Source organism: Ailuropoda melanoleuca, chromosome 14, assembly GCF_002007445.2.
Source record: "Ailuropoda melanoleuca isolate Jingjing chromosome 14, ASM200744v2, whole genome shotgun sequence".
NCBI lineage: Eukaryota > Metazoa > Chordata > Mammalia > Carnivora > Ursidae > Ailuropoda > Ailuropoda melanoleuca.
In genome coordinates, this window is record NC_048231.1 from 42579727 (window position 1) to 42596591 (window position 16865).

General features: G+C 54.8%; 1 protein-coding gene and 1 pseudogene across 1 annotated transcript in view; one reads left to right on the forward strand and one right to left on the reverse strand.

The window, feature by feature from the left end:
- Positions 1-10254, forward strand: part of RSPH14 (radial spoke head 14 homolog) — a 78986-nt gene extending 68732 nt beyond the window's left edge. The window contains exons 6-8 of the mRNA XM_011237584.3: positions 6036-6264; positions 8048-8184; positions 9989-10254. Coding sequence (XP_011235886.2) covers positions 6036-6264; positions 8048-8184; positions 9989-10227 — 605 coding nt within the window. The 3' untranslated portion in view covers positions 10228-10254. The remainder of the gene's footprint in view (positions 1-6035; positions 6265-8047; positions 8185-9988) is intronic.
- Positions 10255-14633: 4379 nt separating this feature from the next.
- The window catches only part of LOC105242172, a 55279-nt pseudogene continuing 53047 nt past the window's right edge, over positions 14634-16865 (reverse strand).

Sequence of the window (16865 nt, forward strand, 5' to 3'; positions counted from 1 at the left end):
TCTGCCGCCGGCAGGGGGCGGAGCCGCGAGCGCAGCGCGTTGCCAGGCCAACCGCGGGCGGGGGTGCCGCGCGCCCGCCGGTGACCACGCGCTGGGCGGCACCGCCCCGCCACGAGCGCCGGCTCTCTTCTCATTGGACAGAAGCGTCTGACGGATGCATTTGCGGTCCAATGGCAACGGGTAGGGGTGGGGCCGCAGCTCCGCGCTCGCCGCAGTCCCGCTCGCTCTGTCCGCACCGGCGTCTCTGGAACCCGGCTGCGCTGAAGCCGCGGAGCCGACCCACCGGGACCGCTTTTCGCAGAGCCAGAGACTGAGCCCAAGCGTGGCGGATGACCCAGCCACCCCCCCCCCCCCCCNCCCCCCCCCCCCCGCCGCTCGTCTCCCTCGGTTTGAATTCGAAGCCACCTCGGCGCTTTCTGAGCTCCGCGACCTTGGGCAACCAACTGACCTCTCTTAGCCTGTTTTGCAAAGTGGGGCTAGCGGCACCTGCTTCCTTGAATTGTTCGACAATCCGCTAGAACGTGTGAAAGTCTGTGCAAACCTCTAAGGTATTACACCGGTGAGGTTGGTGCAGCGATGGGAGGGGCATTAGTCATCTTTGCTGCACACTCCCCCAGTGTGTAGGGGCTCTTCAGGGTCCCTGGCAATCCTGGCCACAGAACGGTGCCTTGAAAAGGAGAAGAGGGAGAAGGGCCCAGGATCTGTACCCCAGATCAGAGAGGCGGGAGGCAGCCAGCTCAGGTAAGGGCAGGATACCCCATCGCCACCTTGGAGAACTGGTAGAAGGTAGAAGGTGTCCGCAAAATGCACCTGAGCCAGTCAGCCAAATCTGCTTTCAATTTCAGGGGGAGCCCACCTGTGGGCCTCAGAGCCAGGAGAGCTCCTCACTCCTGTGCTTAAAAGATTTCAGCCAGACAGCCAAGGCATAAAGCCTCTGTCTTTTCCATCATTGTAACTTGAATCTTTGTGTATTCTAGAGCATCCCGGTAAAAATGCAGACTTTCCCAGTTAACACCTTCCTTACCACTTTATACGCTCATGGTCACATAAGGATCACTCCACACTGGGCAGAAGTACTGGAATTGGCCACTGACAGAGGCGGATTGGGTGGTCATCCCAGTCCAGGTTTGTGGTCAGAAGGCAGGGGTTGGGGTCTGGTTCTGCAAGACTGGGCACTGTGGCATTGGAACATTGTTCCATACCCTCTCTGGGAACGTTTCCTCTGCTGTGAGACGGAGACTGCTGCACTACGTTCCCCGTGACGTGACGCGCCCAACTCTGAAAAAGTTTGCTAAGCTGTCAGGGACAGATGCTGATGATGGGTATCCTGAGGCGAACCTAGACCTGGCACAGCACTCGCTGGAGGTGGCCAGTGAGAGCCAAAGGGAGGTGGCCAACAATGGAGGGGCTCCTCTGGGTGCATGCCTTCAAACCCGCAGGCTGGGTCAGTCTGGGCCTCTGCCCACAGGACCACTCAAAAGGCCAATGGCTGTGATACCAGGAAGATGATGGGCACAGGCCCTGCCCTGGTGTGGATCAGAGGTGAGAGGGTGTGGGAGGGAAGCACAGACCCGGCTCTGTTGCTAGTACACCCTTGGGGGGATTATTTCACCTGGATCAGCCTCAGTTTCCTTCTCTGTCAAGGGGGACACTAATAGACTGTCCTTGGAGGGTGACTCTGAGGGGAAATGCACCTGGGTACATGTTTAGAGATGGGCGAGGGCAGTTTCTGTTGTAGGATCGGGGTCACAATGGAGCTGTTTGCAGGGGCAAACCTAGATGTCAGTGTAGGGTGACCCTCTACCGCAGTTCAGGGTGAGATCCGCGGCTAGCCCATGAAGCAGCCCCACGGGGCTGGCTGCTGCCTCCCTCACTTCACCCTGGTGGCCACCAATGATGTAATTCTTCATACAGCAATCATTTACTGCTGACCTCCTTTGCACGGGCACAGTTCTGGGATTTAGACAGGCCTGCCCCTGCCTGGTAGACCTTCCTGTCTGTGTGGCAATAATCCACCATTACAGTTGTATGAGGCCTCATGGAGGAGACCCACCAGGGCCCTGGGGACATGTGGCAGGGGGAGAACTGGGCATTGGGCGACAGCAGGGTGGAGGTGGCCTGTGACCTGGGGCAGGAAAGAAGAGTATTCCTGGGGCAGGAGAGAAGAGTGTTCCAAGGCAGGGAACGTGTTGGGCATGAAGGAGCCCTGAGGCCTGCAGGAACCCACGGAAGACGGGTGTGGCTGGAGCCAGGAAGCAGGTGTGGGTGCCAGAAAACAAGGCTGGAGTGGGGACACTAGCACCGGGCTAGTGGTCCTTCTGTAAGACTGGGGATGTCAACCTAAGAACCACTGGAGAGTTTTAGGATTCGCTTTTTAAATTTGGGAAGGAGGATGACAAGTTTTTGTTTCATATTCGTTTGTACTACGTGTGGTCCCTTTAGTGTATATTGTCCTAATATGCAGAATCGAATAACAAAAATGTCAACTAGCCGTCAGAAAATAAGAAAGCAGAGATTATCCATGAAGCCAAGTTCAGGGCACGGCCGCAGGATCATTGAGCCACAGAGTGTCAGGAGAGGGCCATGTGGTGGCTGCAGCCAAGACAGAAGGACAGAGTGGGGGGCAGAGTGGGGAGGGGTGGCCAAGGAGGAGGCCCACATGATAGGAGATGCTGGAGGAAGGACGGTGCTTGCCGAGCAGATGGAGGACCAGTGGGAGAGGTGTCCGGGAAACCAGCGAGTAAAGGGTCCTGGCTCCTCCGGAAGAGAGTGTCTCAAGACATTTAAGACAGGGTCAGCCACATTATGTGCTATTGAGAGGCCACTCAAGCTAAGGACAGAGATGTGTCTCCGTGAGCAAAGGCAGGCACAGGTAGGGGTGTAGGCGTGCCAGCAGTTCAGGGCATGGGGGCTGCACAAGACTAACACTGGACGGGTGGGTCCCAATGAGGTGTGGATGCCCCGGGGCTGGGGCTGGCAATCCGTCCTCAGTCCTCACTAGCCAGGAAAACAGGACCGGGAGACAACAGCTGGGGCCCTGTGATGGAAAGAGGAAGGCCCTGGTGATTGAGCCTCATACTTCACCAATCCAGCAGGGACAGATGGCTGAGGAGTGGCCTCTCTAGGTGGTATCCAGCCATCCTCCAGGAAATGACCAGACCTCAACCACAGGGCATTCCGTGCCAAGGGCATCATGTCCCTTCAATTCCAGAGGGATTGGTGGGGATTTCTGGCTCATCAGCCACTGAATCCATCCTGGCACACCAGCCATGCCAGACCTGGGGCCCTCCCCAAGGACCCCCATGCCTCGTGCCTTTGCCCTTCTGCCCCATGAGGCCCAGCTTCCTTGGCCTTCCCTTCCTACATGTTCAGAGTTCCTAGGACACTGGGATTCCTCATCTACTTGAGTATGAACCTGTATTGTCATGACAGGTCCTGGCTGACTGCCATTGGTCCCCCCACTCCCCAGGATGGGGGTGGTGGCTTCTTGCTAGTCTCTGGATGCTAGCCATATCACCGTCCTGTCTGGCTCTTCTCCAGCCTTGACCTGCTCTCTCAAGCCCCGCTGGCTGATTTGCAGGCTGTGGCAGGGCTGAGTGGGTTTCTCCAGTTTGTTTCCTTGGGGTCTGTGCAACCCCCCAACCCCAACTTGAACAAGCCATTACATATCTGGGTTAGTTATAAATAGCCAGGCCTGCAACTCTCCTTTTAGCTGAAAAGCAAAGTGAACGAGCAGAGAGGCACACCCGGCACGCGTTTTATTTTTAATCTTCTCCCTCTGTCTCAGAATGAACCCGGGTCCTGGTTCTCAGCATTCCTAGGAGTAGAGGCGCAAGACAAATGCCTGAGAAACAAAACCCAAGTAGCTCAGGGCCCTGGCTTTGCCCCCATCTGCTGTGTGACCTCAGGCATTTGAATTGCCTCTCTGGGCTTTGGTTTCCTCACCTAGGGAGGGAGCAGTGGAGGTGATCACCTCCAGCAGTTTGACTTCAACTCTCGTCCTCTGCCCTTTCCCCGCCCCCAGCCTGTGCCCAGCAACACCTTTGGGAGGAGGGGGTCCCTGGAAAGCCCAGACCCAGGTGCACGTGAGGCCGCATTCAAGCTCCAATCTGCTGATGCACAAATTCCTCATCCCCAGGCCTTTGCTCAGGTGTCCCCCAGCTAGGAACCTTCTCCCTCTACGCAAAATCTTTCCAGTCGGCAAAATCCTTGGAGAGTCCAACTCTCACCTCCCCACGGTGAGCTGGGGAGGGGCTGTCTGGGTCAGGCTGTGGCTGAGTTGGACCCATAGCTGGGGCAGGTAGGGAGCCTGTGGGCAGGTGCCTGAGTGGGCAGTGGAGCTAGAGCAGAAGGCCAGGTGTGGTCAGGCCGTGAGTGGCCTGATGGTGAAGCTGAAGGGGAGAGAGGGGCTGTGTTCCTACAGGGCAGGGACTGCAGCTTTTGTCTTTGTATCCCACTCCTCGCCTCTCACCCCCACCCCATAGGCCTTTGCTTGTAGCTGGGTCTCAGTGTTGGTGGAATTCCTTATGATGCTAGGCCTGTATGATAGTCCTGTATGATAGTCCCTTCCAGAGAGCATGCTCCCACCCACTCACTCCTCATTGGCATCGCACAACTCCCTGCCAGCAAGGCTGGTTTCCATAATGAAGAAACCAGGCTCAGAGAGGTTAGGTAACTTGTCTAAGACCACACAGCTGGATACATTTAGGAGTCCAAGCTAGGCATTTTTTGAAATCTATGAGTATTACATTTTAGAAAGTAGAGTACTCTTAAAGCAACGGGTAACTGCTGTTCCTGTGTTGCAAGGGCCCTGACAAAAAATGGGGCAGAGCTTGTGGCTCCTCCATGACACCCCAGTGAGAAGCTGGCCAGGGCATAGGAAGCCACTGGACATGCATCTGTGCCTCTCCACCTCCCTCACCCTGGGGCACCTGCCATTTGATGTCCTCAGGAAGTGTAAGAGGAAGGCTGGGGTGATATCTTCAAAGAGGAAATCCCTGGTGTTAATTGGCACTTAGAGACCTTTAGGCTAATTAACCTGTTTATTTGTCTCTCTAGAGTAAATTAGAGGGTTTAGCTGGGGAGGCGGAAGAGAGAGGTGTTGCTGGTGGCCACCTCCATGGGGGCTATATATATGGCTTCTTGGTGGGTGGCGTGGGCCACTGGGGAGGCCTGGAAGAGGGCCGGGAGGAGGGCTGGGAAGAGGGGGGCTGACCTCCCTGCATTGACCTGCTCACTCCCCAGTGATGGCTGCTTCCAGAGCAGTTCTGAACACAGGGGAGCTGAGCTCCTCAGGAGTGCTGCCTGGGCTGGTTCTGGGTCCCCCTCCAGACATCCCTCAGGAGGGAGGAGGGGCTGGAAGGAGGGAAGTGGAACCCATTCTTGGGGAGGCTCACCTTTTCCCAGCCCCGGTGCCCCAGCCGCGCTGCCATGTGGAGCCCCCCCCTCCCCCGCGGGTTTTTTAGAACCCCTTGGCCAGAGTCTATGGATTTCCTGTCACCTTTGGTTGGAGGCACAGATCTTTTTTGTATATAAGATGCTGGCCTGTTCACTTCTGCCTCAGACTGGATTCCAAGCTTTTTCCTTTCCCCAAGGGCTGGCCAGACTGGTCTGGGGTTTCTAGCGGCTTAGAGATGTTGTGGGTGGGAAGGAGGAGGTTGGCTGGTCCCCGCACCTTCCTTCTGCTGCAGGGTGGGGAAGTGAGGGAAGTTCCTCCTGTGCTCGGACCTTGCAGGGTGGCCTTGTGCTCTCCAAGGGGTGGCTGCTGCTTCCCAGGCTCCTGAGCACCTGTTGAAGGCTGATGCCCCCCCACAGGTGACCAAAGGCCAGCAGCTTTGGGGGTCCCCCAGGCCGTGTGGTTCCCACCCTCGCTCGTCATCCACAGCTTCCTGCTAGCTGCTCAGGGGTCTGGCAGCCAGGGGCATTTGCAAACCTCCCCTCCCCCACCAGCTCTGCAGGACTCCCCTCGTCCCACTTGCCTCCTAGAATGGGCAGGACTGCCTGGCCCACCCTCCGTGCCCTTTCCTGTCCCGCAGGAGCCCAGGGCATCGTCAAGAGCGGCCTCATCCCCTCGCTGGTGTCGAAGCTGCAGAGGGAGGAAGACGAGGAGATCCAAGGGCTGCTCCTGGACACGCTGGCGGCCTGCCTGATGGTGGATGCCTCCGAGGCCCTGAGTAGCGGCATGGTGCCCTTCCTGAAGCAGAAGCTTCTCAGCGCCAATGGTGACATTCGCAGCAAAGCTGCCCGCACACTCATTGCGGTCAGGTGAGCCTGGCCTGCATGGACAGAGTGGGGAGGGTGGGCACGGCCAGCCCGGAGGCTTCCGCTGAGGCTCAGAGAAGGCACCCAAGCCGCCCCCCGCCCCGCAGCAAGCCAGCCTGCCCCAGAGCTCCAGGCAACCTACCTCAGGGCCTGCTTTTCCCCACTCTGGCCAGCTTGTGCCCGGGGCGGGGGGAGGAGGACCCCGTCCCCTGGCTGGGGGCACTGTCCTATTGGCCTGAGAGCACAGCACTCACAGTCCTGTATCCCAGGAAGCCCCCAGTCCTGGGCAAAACGAGAAGGCTGGCGCCCCCTCCCTGTGAGGAAGGAAGCACAGAAGTGTGGTGGTGCTAGCAGTCACCAAGTGCTCTGTAGGGGCGGGGCATTATCTACAAATGGCACTCCTCCCAGCAAGCTGATTACCTTCATAGGTAAGGAACCGAGGGCAAATGTGTCCAGTCGCTGGTGCCCAGGGTCACATGGGATCACAGTCTGAAGCGTGGCCTGGAACCCGAGGAAGCAAAACGCCTGAGAGCAGGGATCGGGGAGGGGGGCGGTGTGTGATACCAGATGAGACCTCTCCCAAGGACGGGTGGTCCCTCATCCCCCCAAGTCCATGCCTCAGATATGGCCATCTGCCTACATCCTGGCACCTCTTGCCTCCCCTACCCCTGGCTGTCCCTCCAGCTGGATTCTCTCTAGAGACGGGGCCAGCATTTCTGCGAGTGTGGCCCCCGATCCAGACCCCGGGGAGCTTGTGAACGTGGAGATTCCCAGGCCCTACCCCAGACCGAACACCATCTGGTATTTGCTCAGAGGTCCCCTTCCAGTGAACCCACTCTGGAAAACGTCAGCCTCCACCAGGCCTGTCTGTGCCTTTCACCATGCCCTCCTATTTTGTGTGTCACCCCCAAGGGGAGTTCCTGAGGACAGGGCCTCTCTCTGCTTGCTGCTTGAGAGCACGGCTTGGAAACAGAAGGAGATTTGGTCCCCTGGGAGACAGGCAGCACTGTCTGGAGACATTTCTGGTTGTTCTGACTTGAGGGAGAAGGGCGCTCCTGGCATCGAGCAGGGGGAAGCCGGGGATGCTGGTCAGCATCTCACAACGCATGGGACGGCCACCACCACAAAAAGTCGTCCAGCCCCATAGTGAGTCATGCCGAGCTGGAGCAACCCTGCTCTTGCCTCAGCGTCTGGACCAGGGCCCGTCAAAGTGGTCGGTCAGCCCTGGCTGTGGGAATGAACGAACACACGGAATCCCGGCAGGCGGGGCCCAAGACTCTGCATCTTTGATCAAGTTCCCAGTGGGAGCTCGTGGGGAGTCCATCACATTCATTTTCACAGCTTCATACAGTGCCAGGATTAGAAGTGACTTACAGCGTCCTCTCCCCTGCGGGTTGCTCTGCACGGGTGTCTCCCTGGCAGCTCGCCGCTCCCGTGGCTTAGCCCATCTCTGGCAGCTCTGGCTCCTTCATGGAGTCCAAATGTGTGTCCCCGTGGTTCGCACCCCTGGGTCCTGCAGCTCCCCATTTTGGGGTCAGGGGATCATGTCTGGTTTCTTCTTCATGTGATACCTTAGTGCAAGTCTACATCACCCCCTGGCTCTTCTGTGGGGTTGCCTTCAGTGGCACACCAGTGCTCCCTTGCACCCTGGTACCTCCTGGCCAGGCCTGGACCACCAGGGATGGTCCCAACACAAGTCCTTCTGGTGTCCTATGGGGTGGTCCTAGGCCCCGCCCCCCTTCTCTTTGCTAAGTGAAGCCACACAGCTGTACCCTCTCTGGCCCAGCATCCCTCTGGAGGGCAAGAAGCAGGTGTGGCAGCATGACGTCATCCCCATCCTGGTGCACCTGCTGAAGGACAAGGTGGAAGAGGTGCAGGCCAATGCCGCTGGGGTCCTCATGTATGCTGCGGTCACCACCCAAGGTGAGGCGGCCTGCTGGCTCTAGTTTACCGCAGGCGGTAGTTTACTGAGCAGTGGGGGGGGGTCACTGCAGCCTCCAGCATGCTGGCTGCCCCTGCGAGTTTTCCAGAACTCTCGTTTTATGCTCAGCATCCCAGTAGTGCCCCCTCCCTGCCCTACCAAAATACTTCCCTGGTCTGTTGTTCAAGTCCTTTCAAGTTTGGGCCAAGGCTCCACCCTCCCTCTTCTTGCTGACCACAGTGGGTCACCTACCTGTGGCCTTCCCTGGTCGCTCCCATTAGGACCTCTGTCCCCTCCTGCCAGGCTATTCCCTGGGCCTGGCGTTCCTGCCTCCACCCAGGCCCCTTGTAAGCCTTGGTTCTGGGATGAATTACATAGTTTGCCCTCCTTGATTTGGTTTTCCTAAGGCCTAAACAAACACTGGAGCCCTTGCTTCCATGGTGTTATTTGATCAAAATGAGTTTTTTTCAGTGGGTGGGGGTGGGGAGCAAATAAGAGTATGAAATTACCTCTCCTACCTGGGGATGCCCCTCCAGTCAGGCTTCCATGCTAAGTCATCTGATCCTGGCCACAGGAGCTACTGGGATTGGTTTCCCCACCTGGAGGCCTGGGTGGGCCATCCCACGTGACCTCAGAAAGCTCTGTCTTTCCCCATGCCTACAATTGCCTGCCCCGGCCCCGTGCCCTGTGCTTTCTTGGTGTTCCACGGAGGACTGACTGGGTCTCTGATTCTCAGCATGCTGCAAAGCGCCCCCAGAACTGGGGCTCTCAGCCATTCCCCACTTGACACTAATGGTGCGATTTGAGACATACCGGAGGAAGAAAGGTTGGGGCCTTCCCAGAGCCACAGTCCCCTTTTCGACTGTGCAGTGAAGATGCTGACTGCCATGGCAGGGGCTCCCCCGTGTGTATATGCTTGGGCGGGGCGTCCTCAGTGCAGTGTCTTGCTGGGGCTTCCTGTGGGCTTCCTTGCTTGGAGGACCAGAGGGCTCACCATGGGCCCAGGCAACAACTGGAACTTGGGGATGTAAGGCTACTTTTTGCAGAGCTGGCACTCCAGCCAAGGGTCCTCAACCCCCTGCCATTTGCCAGGCCCTGTGCTGGGTAGTGGGGACCTGGACACCAGGTCTCAGACTCCGGTAAACAGTTTGGTGGGAGTGGCAGAGGGGTGGTGACCTAAAGGAGAAGAATGGCATGCAGTGGGCACAGGACAGGGGCCAAGCCTCCTCTGGGATGGGTGTGGGTATTGACCCAAGGACAGTGGGAGTCAGCAGGGCTGAGGGTGGCAGCAGAGGTTCCAGCACAGAGAAGAGTGCATCGAGCAAGGCAGGAAGCTGGGGGGCAGGGGGCAACTACCTGGCCTTTTAGCAGCAGGCCAGGACAGCAGAAAGGTGGTGAAGGTTAAGGAGGGGCGTCTCCTTTACAGATTAATGTCTGTGTCCCCCACTAAACTGTAAGTACCAGGAGGGAAAGAACTCTGTGAGTTTTTGTGCCTGGCACAGAGTAGGTGCTCAAGAAATACTTGCCACATAAATGAACAATTGGATTTTGATTTTGGTGTTGCCTTGAGAGAGCTGGATTGCGGGACTGGCATCAGGGTGGGTGGGGAGAAGCCAGTTGAGGGGCTGGAGGAGCAGGGATACGGAGGCCAAGGCTGGGAGCAGAACAAGGTGCCAGGGCCTGGACGGGAGTGAGGGAAGGCGCCTCCCCTGAGGCTGCGCAGGCCAGAGGCCAGGGTGGGGCTGGGCTGAGAGGAGGTGGAAGAGGACAGCCTCCTGAGGAACGCCTGGTGTTGGTGGCCCACAGGGAAGTATGCTGCCCTGGACACAGAAGCCATCCACCCGCTCCTGAACCTGCTTGGCTCATCCTTGAGCAGTGCACGCTTGAACGCCACCAAGGCCCTCACCATGCTGGGTGAGGCCCCTGAGGGCCGCAAGTTTCTGCAGTCTCATGTGCCCATCTTCCGCACCCTCGAGGAGGACCCCAGTGAGGCGGTGCGGCGGGCAGCCCAGATCGCCATCAAAGTCATTGAGTGGAAACCCTGAGCCGCTTGCTGGGCCAGACCTGCTTGCCTGAATAAATGGGATGAATCTCTTTATCTTGGGTCTGAATGGCACTTTATGTTCCTGGAGTGTGGTCACATCTCCCCTCTCTCCTGCAAAGGGGAAACACCCGGCCCCGAAGGACTGGGTCATGGTGGCCAGGCGAGGAGGCATGGGCTAAGTCCAAGGCCCAGGGATGGAAGGGTCACAATCCAGCTCTCTGCTGGGGCCAAGAGTCCCCTCAGAAGGTGGAGAGCAGGGCTGGGCCCTCCAGGTAAAAGGAGGGGCCAGAAGTTATATGGGGGGAAGGAACACAGCTGGATCCGGCACCACCCAAGCTTTAGACACGTGAGTGACCAGGCCCTTGGGTGTGGCTGGGCACTGCCCTGCTTAGCCAGTTTTGTCCCCCTCTCACAGGAGGGAAGGTCAAAGTGCTAGCCCATGTGGGCTCTTTCAGGAGGAGTATGTTATATGAGGTCCCCTAGGGATGTGTGCCCAGGACAGAGATCTTCCCACCAGAACCAAAAAGTCACAAGAGTAAGCTCCCAGCTGGCCTGAGGCCAACCACACCCCAGCCCCAGGGCAGCCCTCTGGCCAGACTTCCACCTGGGCCTCCACGCCTCTCTTGTCCTCCAAATGCAACTAGCAAAGGAGGCTGGAGAGCTCGAAGGTGTTGGAGGAGAAGCCAGGCTGCAGAAGGTAGGAGGCTTGGGAACCCTTTAACCACCCCCAGCCTTCCCTGCCTGGTCTGGCAGGATGATGGTTCTTCAACCAGTTCTGACTTCTGTTGGAGAAGCTGCAGGAGGGGAGCTCAGCTTCAAGGGAGCTTTTTGAGGCTCCCTGCCTCAAACAAGGTTTTCCTCATTGTAGCACCAACCGGCAGCCATATTTCCTATGGGACAGAACTTCCCAGGCTTATGGGATGCCCAGTCCTTCCAGAATAAACATCAGCAGAACCAGAATCCTCAACTGAGCACCTTCTTATAGTTCTTTCAGTGACTGTGGGCTTCAGTTTACTAGAAGAAACTGAAGTCTGCATCCCTAATTAGAGGATTAGCCCTAGGGGACTGGCTGCTGAGCCCAGCTGGGATTTCAGGTAAATCTCATTCTCACAACAGGCCCCCAAAAAGGAAATCTTTTCTCCTTCAGTAAAACAGGTGCTTGAAGACTTCTACTTCCTCATGTCCCCATCTCACCTCAACCCACAGCACCCTGGTTCCACCTCTACTGCCTCACCAAAGGGCTCTGGCCAAGGTCACTGGCCAAGGTTACTGACCATCTTGCTGCCAAGACCCTGTGCTCTGTGCACTTGACCCATGCTGTGGCGCAGGTATGGATGGTCTCTTCCCATAGCAGCTGTCTTGGGCCTCCTCCCAAGGCTCTATCTGTGCTCTCTTTGGTCTCCTTTGTAAAACCCTCTTGCTCTACATGACCAGTAGTGTTCGTATTTCTCACAGCTCTGTCTAGGCCCTCTTTCCTGTTCTCCCACACAGTCTCACCTGCCTGGCTATGGGCCCCCTCTACCAGGTTGCCTTCTTAGCTAGGCCTGCCCACTGCTTTGTCTCCTCCAAATCTGGGTCTGTAGCCCCAGCCTCTCTCCTGAGTTATGGACCCTTCTATCCAACTTAACATCTACCCTTAAATGTCTCCAGGGAATAATTAATACCAATCCTTCACAAACTCTTCCAAAAAATAGAAGGAGATGGGACACTTTCCAACTCATTCTGAGGCTAATTTTACCCAAAATTAGCTGATACCCGAGCCAAAGATATCATAAGAAAACTATGACCAATATCCTTTATGAATAGAGACAAAAAATCTCAACCAAGTATCATCAAACCAAATCCAGCCACATAAAAAAAGCATTATACACCATGACCAACTGGAATTTATCCCAGGAATGCAATGTTGGTTTAACATCTGAAAATGAATCAATGTAACATATATATACAATAAAGGATGGAAATCACATGATCATCTTAATAGATGCAGAAAAAGCATTTGATGAAATCCAATACCCATTTCTTAAAAAAAAAAAAATCAAAAAAATCCAAACTGGGAATAGAGGGGAACATCTGCAAAAAGTTATACCTAACATCATTCTCAATGATGCATTCCCCTAAAGATCAGGAACAAGACAAGAATGTCTGCTCTCACTACTTCTATTCAACATTGTACTGAAGGTTCTAGCCAAAGTAATTAGGCAAGAAAATGAAATAAAAGGCATCCAGATTGAAAAGAAAAAAGTAAACTCTTTTTGCAGACAATGTGATCTTATATATGGAAAATCCCAAGGTATATACTTAAAAACTATTAGAACTAGTCAACAAGTTTAGCAAAGTTGACAAAGAAAACAACTCCATTTATAATAGCATTGAAAAGAATAAAATACCTAGGAATAAATTTAACGAAAGAAGTGCAAAGTTTGAGCACTGAAAACAAAACATTGTTGAAAGAAAGAAGATCTAAATAAATGGAAAGACATACCATGTTCATGGATCAGAAGATGTACAATTGTCAAGACAGCAGTAAGTATATTTATGCAACTCAAACTCAACATGTCCCAAGTGGTGCTCAACTTTTCTCCCACATCTTCTCCTTTTCCAGTGTGCCCTGTCTTTAGAATTGGTGCACCCTTTGCCCACAGGCTTAACCTAGAGAGTCACCCTGACCTCTCCCTCCACAGGTCTAATCAGTCAAGTTCTGTTACTTCTAATTTCTGGCTTCTCTTGATGTCATTCCCTTCTCTTTTCCTCTCTGCCACTAACTTGTGTGGATTGCTCTAAACAGTCTTTTGGTGGGTGTTCCTGCCTCCCTTTCATTATTCCAGCAGCAGCCAGCAAATATGATCCTGTCACTTCCCTGCTGAAGCTCCCAGGGACTTAGGATCCCAGAGTATATAAGGCAAGTCAGGCTCCTGCCCACCTTGCCATCCCCATGTCCCACTGTTCTCCTATGCATAAGCCATGTCTTGGCATCCTCAAACATGCTTTGCACTCTTGCCTCATGTCTTTCTGCATGTTATCCCTTCTGTTGTCCAGCTAACTGACCTCCTTCTTTGGTCATAGGAAGCCTTCGCTGACTCAGACTAGGTGGGCCTCCCTGCTGTATACACAACATGTGGTGGACCAGTGTGTGGCCTTGGTGTCAGGCAGGGCTGTTCCAGGCCCTATGTCCATTCCCAGTGTATTCAATTTCCTTGCTGAGTCTGTCTCCTTCCCTGTAAAATGTAGTTAATTCTAGTACTTCCACAAAGGGTGGTTCTGTGGCTTGAATATGATCATGCACTTACCCAGGCAGCAAAACAGCAGGCTGCACTACATGCTGTCCATCACGGCTAGTGTCACTGTCTGCAGCCTATGCTGCCTTAGCAGCTATTTCCTTGCAGTGGCTGGCACATAGTAGGACTCAAAAATGACAGCTGAAGGAATAAACTAGGGAGGAGAGACTGCATGTGATTGTGCCTTCAGTGTGTGATTTTTGTGATGCTGGATGGGCCTCTGCCAAATCACTTCAAGGCACCTGGAACTTTTTCTAAAGACACAAATAATTTATTTTGGAAAAGAAGGAAGATGAAGGAGCAGCTTAGGGAGTCCTTGCAGAAACACAGCCCAGGAGTGGCCTATACTTGACAGCTAAGGGAGTCTATCTCCTGGTCCCAATGCCCAATAGCATGCCAATTGCAGGTAGACTGGGAGGGACTGGGAAGAGCTCAGCGAGAAGGAAGGTTTCCTCTCCACCTGCCCTTCAAGGGTGTAGTGTGACTGTAGCCGGACAGTGCTGAATTGTTGGGAGACTGAGCAGAGACTGCCTCAGCTCTTCCACTGGTCCAGGCAGGAGCCGAAGTCCCACCCATGGGCAGGCTTGGCTCCAGCTGGCCTGTGAGGTCGTTGGCAGTGGGCACAGCACCTGTGGGTGGGAACCCCATGTGGGGATAGAGCTTACACTACATGGCATCTTTGCCAGCAGGGCATACCTTTAAAAAGGAAGAGAGAACAAAGCAAATGGAGGTTGGGTATAGGAAGGAAATGGTTACAGTGAAGTAAACACAAGCAAAAATCCCAAATATATCTAGAAATAAAAAGCCAAAATTAAATTTAAAGTGAAAGTCAGTGTTTATGCAGTAGAGCCATTTGGAGAAAATGACTCATTTTGTAAAGGAACAGATGTTCTCATTTGCATAGTCTCTGGAGTCACAAATGGACTTCACCCTGTCCCCTCAGCACGCATGCCCTGCAGCTGGTGGCACTTGATTTGTGACACTGAGGGAGTGTTTACATTAGTGTAATCCTTGGTCCCATATCCATGGGTCTCTTGGTAGGAAAGACTTTCTCCCCTGGATGATGAGGGAGTCTGGAAGAGGTTGCGGTTTGCCTGCTCTTCCCAGAAGCCCCTGGGCCCCAGCTGCCTTAGTAGTAGTAGATGTGCAACAGGACTATGGTCGATATCAAGAAGAACCTGCTGGCATTGGCAATTTCTCTCCAGAAGGGTATCTCTGACATGTCAGCATACTTTGTCCCTTCCCACATGTCACTGCGCTCTGTCCCTTTCGACATGTCATTGTGCTCTGTCCCTTTAGATGTGTCGTGGCACTCTGTCTCTTCCAACATGCTCTCTATCCTTTCAGATATGGCAACACGCCCCATACTCTCCTTGGCTACCTCTTCTGGGGCCAGTTTGGGACCCGGCTGTGGCTCCAGTCCACAGAACACATCCCAGGCCTTCCAGAGGCAGCCGTGGGGCTCCTCGAATACATCTGGAACAGAGGGAACAGGGAAACATCAGAAGACACAAGAAGGAAGACTTTCTGTGGTGTCGCATCTCAGCGGTCAGTCCCACAGAAAGACCAAAAGACTCTCCAATATGAAGATCAGTCCTCAGCCCCTGCTATGGAACACCTACCACCATCCTCAGAGACATGGGAGAGCGGGATAAGGGGCTTAGGGAATGCAGTGGGGGGCAGGTAGGAACTACCTGGGGTCATGCTTGCCTTCCACTGGCAGAGCCTTGAACTGGGCCCCGATCCTGGAGTGACCACCCTTCTCTGTCTTAGGCACGTGGCCGGACACAGCCAGATAGGTCTAGAGCAAGTGACTGCTCCTCTGAATCTGCCTCCCCAGTCACTACTCTCCAGAGAATGGAAGAAATCCCCTGGTTTCTGTAATCAGACACTTCTCTCCTTGGGAAGCTCTCAGGGAATGTCTTCCTCAGGCAGGTATCAGTCTCGCAGCCTGGCCCAAAATAAGGCACTCTGGGCACAGGTATGGGAAATCACTGATGTTTTCCAGGAGGCAAAGGAGGGCAGTCTAGGAATTATAGAAAAGTTTCCATTCAAATTAGCGAAAATGCCTTCTGGGGCTTAAACATTGCTCTGAGTCTGTCCGTAGGGCTCCTGCGGGACGCTCCTTGGGCCTGCTCAGGCACAGGTCAGCACCACGGCTAGCTCCAGCACATCAAAGGAGTCCTGCGGCCGCCTGTAAACAGTTCCCTCCTTGGTGGCAAGGGAGCACATCTCTGACAGCGGGCACCAAGCAGTGTTTGCTGTGACCTGTTCTCTGTCTCATTCTATTGGGCAGCCTCCGTGCCAGCTGTGTCCCGAGGCTGAGGCAGCACCAGGGATGATGGAACCCATCAACTGGGGACAGAGGAGCCTCTGTTAACAAGGGGAGGGTGGCTGGAACCAGAGGACCCCAAAGCCAGGGACACAGATCTCTGCTGCCAGTGCTGAGAAGCCTGACTGTCACACTCTGAACACCCATGTTATACTGTCATGCAGCTGCCAAACCCAAAGAGGCTGCTGTATGTAAAAGGCAACTGAGCATTTGATGACAGCCCACAGGCTGTATGATGGGGAGTGGGATGGCCATTGGCCAAGAGCACACATTTTGCCGTCAGACTTGCCTGTATTCAAGTCCCAGCTCCACCACTGCCTGGTTATCTGTGGAGGCTAGGGCAAGTTAGTTAACTGTTCAGTGCCTCAGTTTCCCCATCTCTAAATGGGGATAATAATTGTACCTATCACACAGGGGTATAATTTTGACACTGCCTGGCACATCTCAACTGGGCAGTAAATATTAGCCACTGTCATTATCATCGTCGTCATCATCCCCCCACGACAGTGGAAGGAGAAGAGGAACTGGGAGGTGCACCAAGAACAAACACCTGGCACACTGTGGGCCCCCCAATGGGTTTGTTTCCCCCACTTAGAGAAGAGAAATTTCAGGGAGCCCTGCATCTGCCAGGTGTGTGGGGCAGCGATGCTCAGGAGAGGCCACTCCCCTGCTCTGCACCCGCCCAAGGCCTCCTCTGCAGATGTCAGGAGGGAGCCCAGGGCCTCTTTGGGCTCTAAACTTCCCTAGCAGGGGTCGAGGGGGGCCCCAGATTGTTGCCTCCTCCCCTGAACTCACAGCCTCCCCAGGCATTCTCTGCCTGAGACTCAGGACTAATCTCATTAGGCCTTTATCCCTGTTTGCGTCAGGGCTGCAAGAAGCTCAGGTCACCCCCCCGCCCCGGCCCCTCGTGGCCCCAACACTCCCTTTCTGACCCCATCGGCCAAAAACCTTCCTCTGGGCCTTCTGGAGCCCCTCCCTGGAATATGCTCCCTCTGCTTGCTGGGACTGAAATCTAACTGTCCTCAGACT